Consider the following 17,821-nt stretch of genomic DNA (forward strand, 5'->3'; position numbering starts at 1 on the left):
GCACTGTCACCATCTAACAAGCTATGTGCTTTATTAGTTACGTTCCTTAAATCATCTGTCTCCTGTTTCCCATCCTACACACTTAAATGAAAGCTCCACAGAGCAGGATATTTGGTGGGGGGTGGATGGGGGGGGCGGCTGGGGAGACTAAGTGGGAGGTGGGGAATGGGGGTATGTACACTGTTGATTCCCAGACCATAAACAAAGTTTGTCGCATGGCTGGCATTGGAGGTGGATTTGTTGAATGAGCTAAAAAATAATAATAAAGGAATTAATGAATGATTTAACAGAAAAGGGAATGAGTTATTATCTACAGACAATGTAATTGATCATTTATATATACTTTTGATTTGGGAAAAAGAGTGTTAGACCACCACTTGTGGCAACTACAATAAGGCTGTGAGTAAGTGAGCGCAGAAACTTGTCTGCTGATTCAAGAGGAACCTTAGTAGAGATTAAGAAAGAAATAGATCTTGAAGGGGGAGAGGGAGATGGAAGGAGAAGAGTAGGAAGAGGAAGAGGAGCTGCCTGTTTGCTTACCGGTCTTCATGAAGATCTAGCTGTTTTTGTACAACTGGAGTCCTGAGGAAAACATTACTTTAAAACTTTTTTTTTTTTCAATCACAGAATCACTGAAGTGCCTCATGTAAATTACAGTAGGTCTTAGATGTTTACATCCTTTTAAGTCTGTCCCTTTAGGTCAATAATTCTTCATCTTTGGTGCACATCAGCTACAACTATGGGTCATCTTGTTTATTGGTTTTATTTTCTTGTTCAATACAAGGGCACAGACCCCACCAGACCCCATGGGATAGTTCTAATCTGGGATCACATCAAGAATGGCTGCTTTGGGCGCCTGGGTGGCTCAGTGGGTTAAACCTCTGCCTTTGGCTCAGGTCATGATCTCAGGGTCCTGGGATCGAGGGAGGAAGCAGGGAGCCTGCTTCCTCCTCTCTCTCTTTGTCCGCCTCTCTGCCTCTTGTGATCTCTGTCTGTCAAATAAATAAATAAAATCTTTAAAAAAAATAAAAAAAGAACGGCTGCTTTACTTTGTTCAATGAACTCTACTGAAATGATCGATCAACCCATTCAAAGATATCCACAGGTTCCTCTTAATAGTAGACATCATGTTCCTCTTAAGAGTAGACATGAGATTTTGCCCCAGTCAAAAACTTTTAATTCTGACAGGAGTTTTCAAACAACTAGCTCCAGATAAATGTAGCTCATCCAGACCTGTTTAATTTTTAAGCCATTAATCACAGTTTTAAAGTTTACATTTACAACTACCCTTTTCCGTTTTCCTGGAATTTAAATGACTTCCAAATTGTTACTGGGATTTTCAAATTCTCAGTTTTCCCCCTGGATTCAATGTAAATCTGACCAAAGAGCTGAAATCTTAAACTGAAGGAGATTAAGTCAAATACCTGCAGAGGTGCTTCAGGAGGCTTTTCTCTCTGCACTGGAGCAGCCGGTATTTCCTGGAGGGCTTTTGATGACTTCCTTTTGGCTTTTTCCATTTGAACATTGGTAAAATAATTGACAGCAGCAAACTCAATAAGGGCAGAAAATACGAAAGCAAAGCAGACAGCTATGAACCAATCCATGGCGGTAGCATAGGACACTTTGGGCAAAGAATGCCGTGCACTGATGCTCAGTGTGGTCATGGTGAGGACTGTGGTTATTCCTTCAGAAGCAAAAGAGCAAAGAGACAAAATACCATTACTACTATGCAAACAAACCAACAAACCTTGGGAACTTGGTGGGAGAGGGGTAACAAAGCTTACAATATCTCAAGCCATCTCTTTTGGGAGACTCAAATCCTAGTGGCTCAGTGAAATTAGCATAGGTTTTCAAGTAAGAGACAGGTATCATTGAAAACCTGGCTCTTCTGCTTATTGGCTCAGTGTGACTCGGATTAAGTGAGGAAAACTCACTGGGCTTCATTTGATACTTACCGATTGGGTTTGCTATAAAGATTACAACTATATACTGCACCTATCATATATTGGGCTGGTATTAGTATCTGAGCCAACATAACTGAGCAAGTAGACACATACACCTAGCAGGAAGTTAGGTGTAACTTCCTGTTGAAGTTACTTCCTGTTGAAGCACTGATTCTCAACCAGGAGTGAGAAGTTGATAGCATTGTAATTTGGAGCATCAGAATTTCTGGGATAAGCATGCCCATTGCTATGGAGAATCATGACCAGAAAAATCATGAATTACAGATACTTAAAACTGAGTATTATCTACTGAATTAAGATAATAATGAAATAATAATCTAGTTGCAAAAAAGCTTAATTTATAAAAAGCAAAAGAGGTATATTTCTGGAAAAATAGATTTCTAGAATAATTTAGTTTTAAAAAATAGTGGACATCTACCATGCATCAGTTTGTGGTAAGCAGGAAAATCTTTGCAACAAGAATAGAGGTACTTCTCTTTCATTAATAGGTTTCTGAAGAATATCATCTCCAGGGAAGCCTTCTCCGCGGCCTGCAAAAAAATGTTAGTCCCCATTCTCAGTGGAAAAAGTCCACTTGTCACTGGAGCTATCCAGAAATGTGCTATTTAAGGATGCTAATAGTTGTCTCTTTTTGTATCTTTATCTGCATATATCATCTATGTTATCTAGTCAAGCTTGGAGATTCCTGTGAGAATTTACTATACCCATTTAAACTCATTCAAAGGGTGCCTGGGTGACTTAGTCGGTTAAGCATCTGCCTTCAGCTCAGGTCTTGATCCTGGAGTCTTGTGATGGAACCCTGCACTGGACTCCCTGCTTAGTGAGGAGTATGCCTCTCCCTTTGCTGTTTCCCTTGCTTGTGTGCACATTCTTTCTCTCTCTCAAATAAATAAATATTAAACTCATTCTATATAATGTTCAGAATAGTTCCTGAATTGGGGGTGATGATGATAATGAAAAAGGCACCTAAACTATATATTCCAATCCATGTCAATCCTTCACCAAAAGCCAAATAATAACATGTTAAACTAAAGAGATAGTGAGCCCCATGCAACAGTAATGGAATAATAATAACTGAAATTAGGGAGAATGTATATTGTCTCCTCAACTCAGCATTTAATTATATTCTGCCTTGTTCCCTAATTGTTCCATGAACATAGGCCTGTCTCCACCAACCTAATTTAGTGTAGCCTTCTTGAGGGCAGAAATACCTAATACTGCTTCAGTATTTGTCATACTTCATATAATGCCAGATACATAAGTGCGTAATGAATAAAAACTCATTTTTTCACCACCTCACCAAGGCGTTTTTTTCTCCAGTCCTGTCTGAATTATCAATGTTTAGAACATCAAAATTAGAGTGACAGTGTAGTGTATAAGCTATAGATCTTTTTAAAATATTCCACAAACTCTATAGAGAAAGAAACTTGAGGATTTGGTTGTATTCCCTCTTTAAAGAAAAAAAGTGTGATTTTTTTTTTTTTTTTAGAATTTTATTCATCTAAAACAGATTTTTAAATGTTTGCTGGGTCAAATATGGAGATATTGAAATAGCTATGAAAATGGAGTACTGTGAATTTTTTGTACTTCATTTCAGAAAGAAACCCTAGAACTTTTAGGCCTCCATTTGATCTCAGAAAAATGGCAACATTCCCATGCTGCCTGTGAGATGTAAATTAACTTTGAAAATTTCAGCTACAAAGTTTGAAGATAAATCAAAGTTTTTCTTCTTATTCATAAAAATTTAAGTTTAATGGCCTATTAAGAATTCAAAAATGTTATACAAATTCCTTGTGTATATTTCCTCTACTATCACAGCAATTATGCTGAAAGCACTTGGAAATAACATATGAACAGTGCAGCCTAAATAAGAATACTACTCAGAACTAGAAAATTCTATAGAACATAATGTGATAACCAAAAAGGAAAACTCAAACTCAAATATAAGTGATTTAGGATTTCCCAGGTGGCTTTGAACATGTTTTGTTTTTTGTTGTTGTTTTGTTTTTGTTTTTTTTTGATACCAGAACAATTTCTCCTGCAGACCTGCAGTAATGGTCTTCATCTTCTCCTGCTGTCAGGGGAAGAAAATCCCTCATTAATGCTAAGTAGGCAGGATATTAATGAAATTATTGAGCCTTGAATTCCAAAATTACTTTCCGATCACCAGTTCCTGAAAATGTTAAACGATGCTGTGGACATAAATGCAAAACATATGTGGCTACTTTCCATTTCTCTTTCACTGGTTTGAGTCAATTTGATTGAAAGTTTGTAGAATATTGTGAATATTATGGTTCATATCTTATGACTGTTGGCAAAGTTAGGGAAGTAACCTGTATAAACAATTGGCTAAGTGTTTGAAGTTGCCTTCCTTTTAGACAAGAAGTTTTCTCTGCCTTGTGGTCAAACTTAAAGAAAGCGCTAGCATGTCAGGAATGTGTTTCTTACAGCTGTTTTAGAGCATTTGGTTTAATAAACACCAAAAGAGTAGCAAACAGAAGCCAACCCTTCAGATAAGAAGACATGCTTCCTCTGCCTCTAGGAAGACAGTGCATCTGCTCTCAATGGCTTAGCTGGCATCTACCCTGAAAACATTTCAACAACCATAGAATTTTTTTTGACACGTTCGAATATTGATGCCAGTACCTGCTTTTATAATGCTGAATATGTACCATATTGGCTGGCCCAGGAGCTGGGAGAGGACGTGTAAGAGTAAGCTAAGACTGTGCACAAGAGTAAATTTTTGGCTGGCCACTCCAAGGAAATGAACTAGTAATGATTTAGACATGCCAGCTGGCATTTACTCTGGTTTAACATTTTACTATACTGGAATAATGAGAAGACTTAAAGGCATACAATGTTGCAGATAGAAGGTCTTTGGAGAGAATTTAGCATGCTCTGCTTCTCATATTTACACTAATTAATTTTTTTGGGGGGGGAGGAGAGTCTATTTTTCCATGATCTCTGGTGACATGTCTGATCCAGCATATTCTCTCCCTGAGTGGAGAGGGAAATGAAAATTAGGGAACAGAAATACTAGTCCAGAATTAATTTTTTACTTCAGTCTCATATGAAATAGATTGCTTATGCTCCCCAAACACTTAAAACTTAACTTCCTTAGGAAAATGCCATCTCAGTGCCTCAATGAACAGTTTAATAATTACCATTCTGATACATCTTAGGTCTTTGAAGACTTAATTATTGTGCATAATTTCCCTGGTCAATCAAAACCAACATCTTGGCACACAAGCACAAGACAGGCAAATGTCACAGTTCAAATGGAAAAAGCTACCCACAAATTATCTTCAGCACACATCTATACAATCTCACTCAGAAGCTCTTGAATACTCCACAAACGCCCACATCCTTATACTTCCTGTGAAGACAGAATGGCAGAGTAGAAATGGCAGGGTTCTCAAAGTTAGACAGAAATTGTCCTGGGTCCATCACTTATAAGTATGTGACTTTATACAAGTTTCTTGATTTCTTTGAGTTATTCTCCTCATCTATGAATAATTAATACGACCTACCTTGCTGAGTTATTGTGAAGATTACATAAGATGGCAAATCTTATCATCATTGTTATTAGTATTACCAGTATCCTTACTGCATGCCACTTAATTTCCTTACAGTGTCTTATGTGTTGGAAATGTTGGTGGGTACCACTGTAATCAGTGTTATCCTTCTCCACATCACTGGAAATTTCTATTGTTTGGGGACAAGGGAGACAGGACAGTACAGTGGCTACCAGTTTGTGTTCAACCAAAAAAGCTTTCAAAGCTTATCGAACAATCACGGTAACTCTAAAATACAGAGGACATTCATATTAGAGTATCAAGTATTGATTCCTAAATGAGGTAGATGGCAGTGTGGACTGTTATAATAACAAACACTTAAATAAAATGTATTCTATGATAGGCTTTGTTCCAAGTTCTTTATCCAAATTAATTCATTTAACCCTCATAACAACCCTATGAAGTAAGTACAACCCTTCATCCTGTTGTAACATGCGAGGATACGAGCAGAAGTAACTCATTGGCAGTTTACAGCAAATCAGTGATAGACCTTGTGGTTAGAACCGAGGCTGCCTGGAGGCAGAATCTGTGTTAAGACACTATTGCCTCTTCATCAGATATACAAAGGACGGGTCCCTATTTTCTGCTCTAGATGTTCTTTAAGATCACAGAAAAGAGATGATAATATGTGTTCAGGTGATTTTATTTTTATTTTCTGATAATAATTCCTAAAACATTGGTATGATTTATGCCAGGGAAAGTTAAGGGAGTTTGGTCTGTGCTCAGCCTCTGCAGGTACTTCCTGCCCAGTCAGGCTGACTCTGAACATGATATGCAAAGACCCAAGTCTACTCCGCACACTACATAAGTTAAGGAGCATAAAGGACCTAACAGCATGCCTGGTATTACACAAAAACAATAAATATTTTCTGGAAAAGCAATTAAAAATCAAGAAAACCAAGTCCCCACAAAATAAGTGTCCTCTGTGTGAGAGAAGTATGAGGGAGAGTAACAAATATGTAATAGGTGCATCATATGCCCTGGGAGGAGTACTAAACATCACTCTGAATCCTTACCAGTCCATGAAGGAGAGAGGCATTAGATGGAGATGTATATGGATGGAGAAAATAAGCGCCAGATTCTAGTTTCAAGCCCCAATCTACTGTAGTCCAAAGCTTAGATTTGTTATTTTCTCTTTCATTCTTACACCTATTTTTTATTTTTATTTTATTTTTTATTAACATATAATGTATTATTAGCCCGAGGGGTACAGGTCTGTGAATCGCCAGGTTTACACACTTCACAGCACTCACCATAGCACATACCTTCCCCAATGTCCATAACCCAACCACTCTCCCCCTATTCCCCTCCCCGCGGCAACCCTGTTTGTTTAATAGGTAAAATATACTCCACACTTGCAATGTGCAGTTATTATTTAATTGAACCTCACAACTCTGTGATGTAGGTAGTGCCACAATACTTGCTCACTGGCCTCCTGGGGTCATACCCTGCTCCCCGCACTAGCCGTTCTGTAATAGTTTCCCTAGTAGGGTTCTTGTGTTAAACCTAAGTTTAAAAGGGGGTGCAGGTGTCTGTGAAAAATTTCCTCACATTCAGATGCGTTGAGGACACTAAGGCACCTGATCAGTTCTCTGTACGGATGGAGAAGTGGGATGAGAAGCTCCTACTTCCCCCAGTTTCTTCTCACCAGCGTCCCTCTTGCTGTTGTGTGATAAGGGATAATATACCATGGCTTTGATCTTACCAACTAGAAAAAGCAAAGGAAGGATGACATCTCCTCTGAGGACTGCACCTCCAGTCCAGAGAACCTGTGAACATTTTCCTTCTTATCCTACTACTAAATACTTTTACCATTCACAATCAATAGAAAAAGAATAGAGAAATATGTTATATTAAATAGATATCATTATAACTAATTGTATTACTTAAAAGCATAGCTGATATACAGGAGGCTTATTCACAGCAATAAAAATTTAAAACTGGTGTGTTCTGGACCTCGTAAAGTTAAGAATATGATATATAGGAAGCCACTATAAAAGCAAAAAGAAGAAAATATGCTTGTGTTCGAAGAGAAAAGATACAGATAGAACATAACAATGAGCTAATAAACTAAGCATATAATACCATCCAACTCAATGCACTGAAACCACATGCATTTTGTTCCTCGTCATTAAAAAGCAAATTATGCTAAGGCTTTCATATTCATTCAGCCATGACTTTTATTTGTTTTATTTTTAGTTCCCAGTGCATTTCATTTTAACACCTTGATATGATTTTAATTCAATTATACAGCTTTAAGGTAGGAGCCCAAGAATATCATGAAAAGTGAAATCATATCCAGAGCCACTCTTGGTCCCATCTGTCTGGTCTCAATAAGGCAAATAAGATGAGACCCCAAAGGAAAGGACGGCCTACCTATATCCCCCCAAACCTTATTTGTATTGGCTGAGTAAAAGTGAAAGCCTATGAAAAGGAAAAAAGAAAAAAGAAACAAAGCCATATGATTCTTTTCTCAATACAGCTTGATATATTACTGTTTAGTATTTTCTTAGAGGGAAAAAAAATGATGTTTTAAGAACTATTCCCGTGAATCATGATCAAAATACAACACGAACAAAAATACCCAAGAAATGAATGGCACTTACCGAATACAGTCCTTGCTGGAACTGATTCCTTGTTTATCCAGAACGAAACTTGGGAAAGAATCACTGTCATTATACACGGAATGTATGTTTGAATCATAAAGTAACCCATCTTCCGTCTGAGGTGGAAATAAACTGTCATAACAACATATTCACCTACAAATAAAACACGAAGAAAATGTATTATTGGTTATGCAGGCAATCAGTCAATGACTTCATAATCATATTTCAGACTAACAAATAGTATTTTAGACAAAGAACGATCTGTTGTGCATAGCAAGCAAACTGAGAAATATATAGTTCCTAACTAGGGAGGAAATGATATTGAACATCATTACACAGAAAAACACTTTTGTTCTATATAATGGTTAAGTGATTTAATAAATTAAGCTACAACTTTTTTAAAAATACTTGCAGTGCTTTCTATTTTCAAGGCCTGGTACAGCGAAAGCAGTTAGCCTTCAATTTCAGCATTTTCTAAGAGCAGAATTTAGACCTCACTTTTATGGAAAATCACTACAAAAAATGGAAATGCGCACTTGAAAATCTAAAGCTTAATTTTGGAAAGAATTGAAATACACAGATTTACGTTATATATACATATATGCTTTGGAAGAGGCTGTCTTACTGTCTCAGTTTTAGGGAAGAGATGTGTCTCTAAATGTTACACATATGAAGAAAACTACAAAGCGAAACGTGTAACATCGAGCCATATATAATATCTCTGAGTTCAAGCATCTTTTGTGGGCATTTAGACAAAAATCTAAAAAGCTAATTAGGGAAACAAATTATAAGATTTCTGGTAGCTGTTGATAAGTATTTATAATGTGACATCTGAAAGTGACAAATTAAAGTGACTTAGGAAAGCCGTGGCCTCATTCTCAGACTGTGAGGCCCGATATTCAGAAGACTCAAATCCCCAAATGTGTTTTTCAATCCCACTTGCAGGCTGGAAAATTAATGCCAAGCAGCATACTGACTTCAATCGTTAAGCATCTCACCCGTAATGGACTTGATAGTTTCACTTGATACAGTTTGCCCAACCAAGTCATATTGGACTAAGCTCGAAGACTCCTTCGGAACTTCCACTGATTTCTCGGGACCTTTTGTCCACGTATAAATCATCTCACTCTTTGGATATGCATCTAAATGAGAGCCCAGAATGTGATTAGAGTCAGTGGTCCTTTTTCAGCAGGACTGATGGTCAACGCTTAAGAATATGACACATGTTCAAGAAAGATGGAATAAAAGGAAACAGTAATCATTATGATTTATTCAAACATGCTTAAGATTTAGAAAACCGTTGAGATTAAATGAACAGCCTTGCAACTCAGCATATTTCTTGTTTTTATGTCAAAGAATTGGAGAAGGAGCAACTAAAACTAAGCAACTTCAACGTTATATATGCATCAATGCACTTGGATGTGCTTCCATACTCCTAGGATAAGCAGTTGAAAAACAGAAATAATGCTCCGCCACCGAGAAAGTACTTCTTCCATTCCAACCCACGTCCAGTGCTCGACCGAGACTGACTCCTTCCATCCTAAGGCAGTTCTGCCAATTAGAAATGTACCAGATGCTGCCTATAATAATAATACAACAACAACAACAAAACAAATCCTACTGTTGGGAGAGCTCTCCAGGGGTCACGTATTCCAGACCGCCTCTGGGCAACACCCATGCTGTTTGGGAACCATCCCGCAGTGACAACCGGCTCTGCTGCTTGTAAAGCCCTCCAGGGAAAATAATTACACAACTGGTTCCACTACCTTTAAACTACAATCAGGACATTTTCCCTTCTGTCTTCAACAAATCCCTCCCAGTGGCAATTTAAGCCCATTTTCTATTATTCGGTGTTCAATGCGAACGGAAACCAGCTGCTAGCTTTACCAGTCTACCCACAACAGATAGCTTGGCTCACACCCAAAGAAGCTCAAAAGAACCATGATGAGTTGGTTCCCTCCACAAACCTTCCTAAAATGGCTAGAGCACAGTAGGTCTCCGTGAAATCGCTTAATTCTACAAAGGAGTTGATACCTAGGGAGACTATTTTTTACAAATGATTTTTTTGATTTCACAAAACAAATTCTGAGGTTTGTGTTGCCAGTTAGCAGTAGACAGTTAATGTGTCAACATTTCTCGCCTGAAGTATATTCATGCTACATCATACATTTAAAAAGACACCAAATACTATTTTCCTGCCCTTGATATTCTAAAGCAGTTATCCTTCTCTTGACTCTCTTACCTTGATAGAATAACCTTTCTCTTAATGATTCAACATTTTCAGGCAGGACCTAGGGATGTGGGCAAAATGGGTGCAGGCAATCAAAAGGTTACTCTTTTTTTAATTGCTAATCCAAAAAATCAACTTCCAAAGGGTGATTTCCTTATTTAGTACAAACCCTGATTGAATATCAACGATGTTTAAGTCACTCCAAAGAGTGCTGTGTACCGGAACTAGAGGGGGCTGCGTGGGAAAGAACTTCCCATAGATAAGAACTATCTTGGGAGGAAATTTAAGTTATTGTAATACCAACGGGCTTTAATTCTGCTCCCAGGGAGATGGTCCTTTTCTTTTCTTCATCTTCTCTCATTAAGTCACTGGTCAGGGAGCAAATGACTCTCTCTAGCATTAACTTAGCTCACTGAATGCTGGAATACTGTGATTACTAGGGGTTGTAAAAGAAGGGTGACGGCCAGTTCTCATTATTAAGCAATGAGCAATGGTAATAGCAGGCAACAGTTTCACAATCAGTGCACTAAGGATATGAAGCAATAATAAAAGCCAGCGCCTATTTGTGGTAGATTCTGACTGAATCAAATATTTGTGGCAGACATTAGGAAAGGCAATCTCATTTTTCTGCCATCTCAGAGAAGGAAGCTTGGGGAAAAAGAATTCCATATTCTTTTCTCCCCACTCATTTCACCTTCTTGCCTTCACCTCCTCAAAGTATGCCCAATTCGTCTACCTCACAGATTCTCCTCCAGCGCCATCCTTGTCTAAGCCACCGCCATCTTTGATGGTACTAGAGAGAGCAATAGCCTCCAACTTTTCTCTGCTTCTACTCTAACCTCCCTACAATCCATTCTCCATAAAAAAGCTGAAATGAAATTGTAAAATGTCAAAGAATGTCAAATCCCCTAGTAAAATCTTCCAGGGGCTTTCCATAGCATTTCCAATAGAATTCAAACTCCTTAATGTGGTCTATAACATGGTATATTACCTGGCTCTGTCTATATATCAGACCACATCTCCTACTATGCTTTCATTATGCTTCAGCTTCTTTGATACTAACAGCATTGTTGATATTATTCTCACCCTTGTCGTTTCAAGAAACCCTGAATCTTCTCTGGCCCTTTTTCAAATCTGCCATAAAGAAGTCTGCTTGTAACAGGCACTGTTGTTCATTTGCTCCCCTCCCCACTAAAAATCCTTTGTACTTTCTTCGTTACACCACCAACACATGGATTTCAGAGGTCCCTAAATTTCACCACTGATTACCAAACTATTATTATGAGTCAGTCTGCCTAGGCCATCTGTACAAACAGTTTTTGGTTTTTGGATATGAGGTTGAAATAGTCTCCTAAAAGTCAAATCTTAGAGAGTTATCATGAACAATGATTGAAATGGATTATGGGAAATCATGCACATATATAAATATCAGCTTGCATTAGATAAAAATAAATTCTAACAATATTTGTATTGTAACTTACAACTTCCAAATTTCAAAGGGCATGCATGACCATCCATAGGGAAATCCACCAATCTCATGGGACACTCTGCACTTATGGTGAGTCTATAGTGGAAAAATGCAATTAAAATTAACTCTCACTTTACAAATGATTTTATGACACCTAAAATGAGAAGGATGGAAAGAAGGAAGGAAGAACAGAAAAAGAGGGGAAGGGAAGGAGGAAAGAATAGGAAAAAAGGATTAAAAAGGAAGAAGGAAAAAGAAAAAAAAATGACTACCTCATTGTGTATAAAATAGTGCCATTTCTCATAATTCTAAAAAGCTTATTTGGAGCTGTCATATTATGTGAAACCGATTTCTTTCCATTCCTGAAGAAAGTATCAGGGGTCCATACTTTTGTTACCATCATATTGTTCAATCTCAAAATTTCAATGGGGCCATCATATTTTAGTCTTTTGTCAATCCATGTCTGTCTGAAGAACACATCCATTGTGTATTCCTAGGGAAATTAGTTTTTGACATATTCAAATCACAGATGACTACACATAAATATGCATTAAATTCTAGCCTCCTTCCCACTCATCAAAAAAAAAAAAAAAAACTACCCAAATAAAAACTAAATTAATAGGAGCAGAAATTTTCTTAAGTCAATGGAGCTAAAAGATCCTCAGCAATTAAAGCATGTTATGTCCATCTTGATACCTTAATCTTCTACTTTATTAGATAAGTAAATTACCATACACATGAATCATTCAAGATTAATTACCATAATTTAATAGAACCGCCAGCACCAGGTAATTACAGTTGTACTTTAGACCAGGTAGCAAAATTAGTAAAAATGTAACAAATATCATGGCATAATCCATCATAAAATTGTAGGCATCTCTAAGACAAAGTAAAACTTTTAAAAACCAGTTACATATTAACAGAATTTATTAAAGTTAACCTAAGAGCTTCAGGTCAAGAAAGAAAGGTCAAGCTGGCTCTCTGACCTTTAAACTGCATATATTTACTATTAGAGGCAGAACTGAATGGATGAATTCATCCTGATCAGTGTTTGGTGTTCTAACTTCTTGAAGCCTAAGAGAGAGGCAGGAGGAGAAGGAGCTGGGGAGGGGGCAGGGAGTGAGCAATTGGGCCAACATGGAATACTAAACGTGATTAGGGGTACAGTATAGTTTCATACAAAAACTAATTACACTCTTCAATTTTCTCCTCTTCAATAATTTTCTAAGGGAAAAAATTACTACATAAAAGGTTGTGCCATGGAGACTAGTAATAGGAAAGTTCTTTTCTTTGTGAGAATAACTCTAAATCAAAAAATAGTTAAATGTTAGAGCCGAAATGCAAATTAAATGACTTACTCCTTATAAACTTTTGAAACTAGGTGGTTCTTTGACTTGCTAGCTGTGTGTGATTAATGACAAAATAAATATTAAAATATAAATTGCCCTCTCTTCTGAATGTTTTCTTCAAACCTCAAGAGGTACATTAAATTTCCTAAGTACCTACCATTTCAACATCAGAGACCGGTCCAAAGCTGGTGACATATATATCAGTTTTTACTTCTGTAACAGGACCTAGTAGGTATAAAGTAAATGAGTGAAAAAAATTACCAATTTTATAGGCAAGGAGGATAAAGAGTAAATACAGATATGATATATCATATCATATCATCTTATCATATCATATCATCATATCATATCATATATCATCTTAAATTTTCAGTGAGATGATGCATCTCTCCAAAAATGAAAAAAAAATGTAGACAAAAGAACAACAGAACCAGAAAGCAGTGTTTATTTATAGGCAAAACAAACAAGCAAACAAACAAAAAACACCACCCTAGTTACTTAGGGGAACCTTGCTTCTTCAAAAACACATCTCCTCCGGGTACTGTTATGACAGGCAGTGCAGGGGGAAAAAAAGCTTTCAGCCTTTGTAATTTTTTATAGTCTATCATCTGATTGGCCATTGAGCTGTTAAAAAGTGGAAATGTAGCTAGGAGAGTGAGGAGACAAACTGTAAGAGTTGTAAGGGATGCATCTTTGGAGAGCTGACAATTCTGGGAAATAACTTAAGCACAGAAATGATTCAGGTCACTTTTAACAATCAGTAGACCATCCACTGGTGACTGAGATCAAAGATAAACTCTCCTACAAGTCAGACCTATTCACTTCTTGCCACCTACTAGCCATTTCATCTTGGGCAGGCTATTGAACCTCTCAGAAGCAGCAACTTCAGATACAGGCAAGACTGTTGATAGGGATCAAATGAAATTTCTCATACGAAACCCTGAATACAGTGACTCTCTTACAAGAGTACTTATTAAGTGGTAGTTTCTCTTTGCTTCTGATAATGGCCACTACTGAGATTCTTTCCTAGGCCTAAATAAGGCTGGTTCAGAAACAAACACATAGGTGTGTTTGGCAGAAGAAAAAGGTGGGGGCATCATGACCATGGGGGTGACACAGGTTTTAGACAAAGGAAGATTTCCACAATCTGGGTTTAGCATGGTGCTTAAAATCAGGAACTGTGGAATTTAAATTTGGCTCTAACATTTTTTAAATACAATCTTAGTCAAGCCATGAATCCTGAGAGGTAAAGGTTTTAATGAGTATTAACTGAAATTATAAATGTAAATGACTTGTCCCAGTCTCTAGAATATAATGCACTCAATAATGATAATAGTTATTGTATATAACTTTTTTATTACTAATAAAAAGAAAAAAAATTGTTGCCCTCTTGGACACCATTTAAATGATAGTTTATACCATTGTTTGGCCAGAAGCTAGATAATCCATACTGGAAAGAATAACATCTGTTATCAAGATGGATTATTTCCTTTGGATACTGGTTGGGCAGTTGGATTTATGCCGGGGACGGGGGGAGAGAAAGAGTAGTTGGTATAGCTTAATGCCCTAGGTTTAAACTTGTGCTCATAAAATGAATCAGAATATCTCTCACTGTATAGGACAAAGACTGAGCTGCAGGAAGAAAAATAGTTTGGAGAAGAATGAGAAAATTCTTTCTTAAATAAGTATCCTAAGAAAAATATATCCTTTGTAACTATACTGAAAGAAAAGTCATAGATTAAATTGATCCATCATGAGCTTTCATTAAAAAAAATAATAATAACACCTTTGGAAAACAGAGAAAATAAGTGTGAGAAGTTAATTGACTCTTTATTTGAATGAGCAATTATAAATAACAATAAAAATATGGTAGTAATAAACACATCAAACCAAAATGTTTCAGGAATAGATAGGCAATCCAAGAAGGTGGCAATATGTGTTGAACTTTAGAAGACAGAGCTTTAACTCAAAGGGGGTCAAGAGTAGGACAAATCACTCTGCTAGTTTTTTACAAACAATTATTAAAAGCATTAAGTTATTGCAAGTAAGAGCAAAGAGAGGTAAGTTACTTAAAATAATTAAGGTTGCATATGTCCTGACAACTGAACCATTTGTTTGATAAGATTCTTGAGAATTCAAAAGTTACTTTATTTTTTTATTCATATATATATATATTTTTTTTAATTTTTTTGTTAACATACAATGTATTACTGTTTTCAGGGGTACAGGTCTGTGAATCATCAGTCTTACACAATTCTCAGCTCTCACCATAGCATATACCCTCCCCAGTGACCGTCACCCAGCCACCCTATCCCTCCCACCTCCCTCCCCTCCAACAAGCCTCAGTTTGTTTTCTGAGATTAAGAGGCTCTTATGGTTTGTCTCCTTCTCTGATTTCCTCTTGTTTCATTTTTTCCTCTCTTCCTTCAAGATCTTCTGCTTTGTTTGGAATTTCAGAACCAAAAATTACTTTAAAGATGAATTTAGGGCAGTAGTTTTCAAACTTTCACTGGATCAGAATCACCCAAAGGTTTGTTAAAGCAGCAATGCTGGGCCCCCACCCTAGCCCTGCTGATTGAGTAGGTCTAAGGTGGAGCCTGGCAATTTGCATTTCTAGCAACTCCTTAGGCGATACAGTTCATTTTATTCTAGTTTACAGACAGTGTTCTTCTGATTTCTAGAATAGTATTTACCCAATTATGTCCTGTAAAATATTATTACTGTAAGTGTTCAATGGGAGTAAGGGAAGTATAGGAAAGGAATTAGGACAATGATATTTTTACTTACAAATTTACTTTAAGGTGTGCGAGGTTATGCTAAGGCTTGTAGTACAGTGATTCCATGATAATAATGGGTATTTTCCAATTCTTATATAATACTTTCTTAATGATTCTTGGAAAAATATTTATGTCCGGAATTACAATCTTCATATTGTTTAGTTTGTGACATTATTCAGTATTTGTTTTACATGATCATATAGGTCTTTGAGATTAAGTGAGATTCTAAAAATATGTGATTGGAAGAGTGATTTCATTTGGACACTCACTCAATAAACATTCACTGAGTGAGCACCTGCTGAGTATCAGGTTCTGTACTAGGCCCTGGTGCTAGAGTGGTAACCAAGACTTAGGAGTTCCCTATCTCACTGGGTGTTCTATGTAGGTAATGAATCACTAAATTCTACTCCTAAAACCAATATTACACTACATGTTAACTAACTAGAATTTAAATAAAAATTTGAAACATAAAATAACTTTAAACACAATAAATAAATAAATAAATTCCCTGCTTCGGGGAGTTAACATGCTATTAGAAGAGTCTGAGTGTAAATAATAAAGAAATAAATTGAATGGAAGAATCTTTTTATTCATAAGAGGTACAAAACAGGCTGGTAATGGAGTAAGAGGCTGGGAAAGCCTAGATTTTTGAGCCACTCTTCAAAGTGGAAACTTTTAAACTGAGACCTGGAGGGTAAACATGAGCCAGTGGAAGAACAGAGGGAATTGTCATTCCAAGCATAAAGTACTTCAGGGTAAAAGCTCAGAGTCAGGAGAGACCTTACTGTGTTCAGGGACTAGAAAAGAGGCCAGTGAAGCTGGCACAAAACAGGTAAGGAAGAGAATGATAAGAAATGAAAGTCACATAAACAGAATGAAAACCAGTCAGTGGGCAGAGACCTACTCCTGAGTCTATATTCTAAAAGGGCATTTTTAAAAAAGATTTTATTTATTTATTTGACTGAGAGAGAGAGATCACAAGTAGGCAGAGAGGCAGGCAGAGAGAGGGGAGAAAGCAGGCTCTCCGCAGAGCAGAGAGCTGGATGTGGGGCTCGATCTCAGGACCCTGAGATCATGACCTGAGCCGAAGGCAGAGTCTTAACCCACTGAACCACCCAGGTGTCCCCTAAAGGAGCATCTTTTAAGTAACATACTTAAAATACATGTTCTAGTGACAGTTGTTAAAACTACATGGAAAAGAACTTGTAGAAATCCTGGTGACAGGCCACACATGGAGAGGTTGTTATAGGCTGAATTATGTTCTTCCCAAATTCATATGTTGAAGTCCTAACACCCAGTACCTCAGAATATGACTGTATTTGGAATTAGGGTCTTTAAAAAAGGAAATTAGGTTAAAATGAGGTCTTTAGGATGGACTCGAATCCAATGTGACCGGTACCCTTAAAAGAATAGGAGATTAGGACACAGAACCACACAGTAGAAAGACCATGTGAAGACAGAAGACAGCCATCCACAACAAAGGAGCAGACTTAGAGAAAACCATGCCTGCCGACACCTTGATATTGCTATTGTTTAAGCTACTCTGTCTGTGGCATTTTATAATGGCCTCCCTAGCAAAAGCATACAGAAATACAAAAGAAACACTTTTCTTCTGCTCTTTCCCAAAGTTTTCTCCCTCTGATATTCAGTTCAGCTCTGCCTTGGGCTATGAGGAAGTTTGATTTTTATCCCTTAATCATTGGAAGGTCATCAAGAGTTTGAAGTAAGGAAATTATATGATTTGAATTATATTCTTTAAAAAATCACTCTGGCAATTGTATGAACAGTAAATTATAGAGGAGCAAGTGTAGAGGAAGGGCTTTTATAAAAGGCTGCCATACCAGCCCAGTTG

General features: G+C 37.1%; 1 protein-coding gene across 2 annotated transcripts in view; it reads right to left on the reverse strand.

Annotated features, from left to right (window-relative positions):
* The window catches only part of GABRA4 (gamma-aminobutyric acid type A receptor subunit alpha4), a 66,598-nt gene that overhangs the window by 37,579 nt on the left and 11,198 nt on the right, over positions 1-17,821 (reverse strand). Inside the window, exons 3-9 of one of the 2 annotated variants that reach the window (XM_080796395.1) lie at positions 13,350-13,417; positions 12,116-12,336; positions 11,857-11,939; positions 9,144-9,287; positions 8,146-8,298; positions 1,425-1,684; positions 734-992 (exon numbers count right to left, since the gene is read on the reverse strand). In XM_080796395.1, the coding sequence (XP_080652521.1) occupies positions 906-992; positions 1,425-1,684; positions 8,146-8,298; positions 9,144-9,287; positions 11,857-11,939; positions 12,116-12,336; positions 13,350-13,417 (1,016 nt within the window). In that variant the 3' untranslated portion in view covers positions 734-905. Of the gene's footprint in view, positions 1-733; positions 993-1,424; positions 1,685-8,145; positions 8,299-9,143; positions 9,288-11,856; positions 11,940-12,115; positions 12,337-13,349; positions 13,418-17,821 lie in introns of those variants that run through there. The other variant, XM_080796394.1, reaches the window with a different exon arrangement.

The sequence above is a fragment of the Martes martes genome (genome assembly GCF_963455335.1).
Source record: "Martes martes genome assembly, chromosome: 2".
Classification (NCBI taxonomy): Eukaryota; Metazoa; Chordata; class Mammalia; order Carnivora; family Mustelidae; genus Martes; species Martes martes.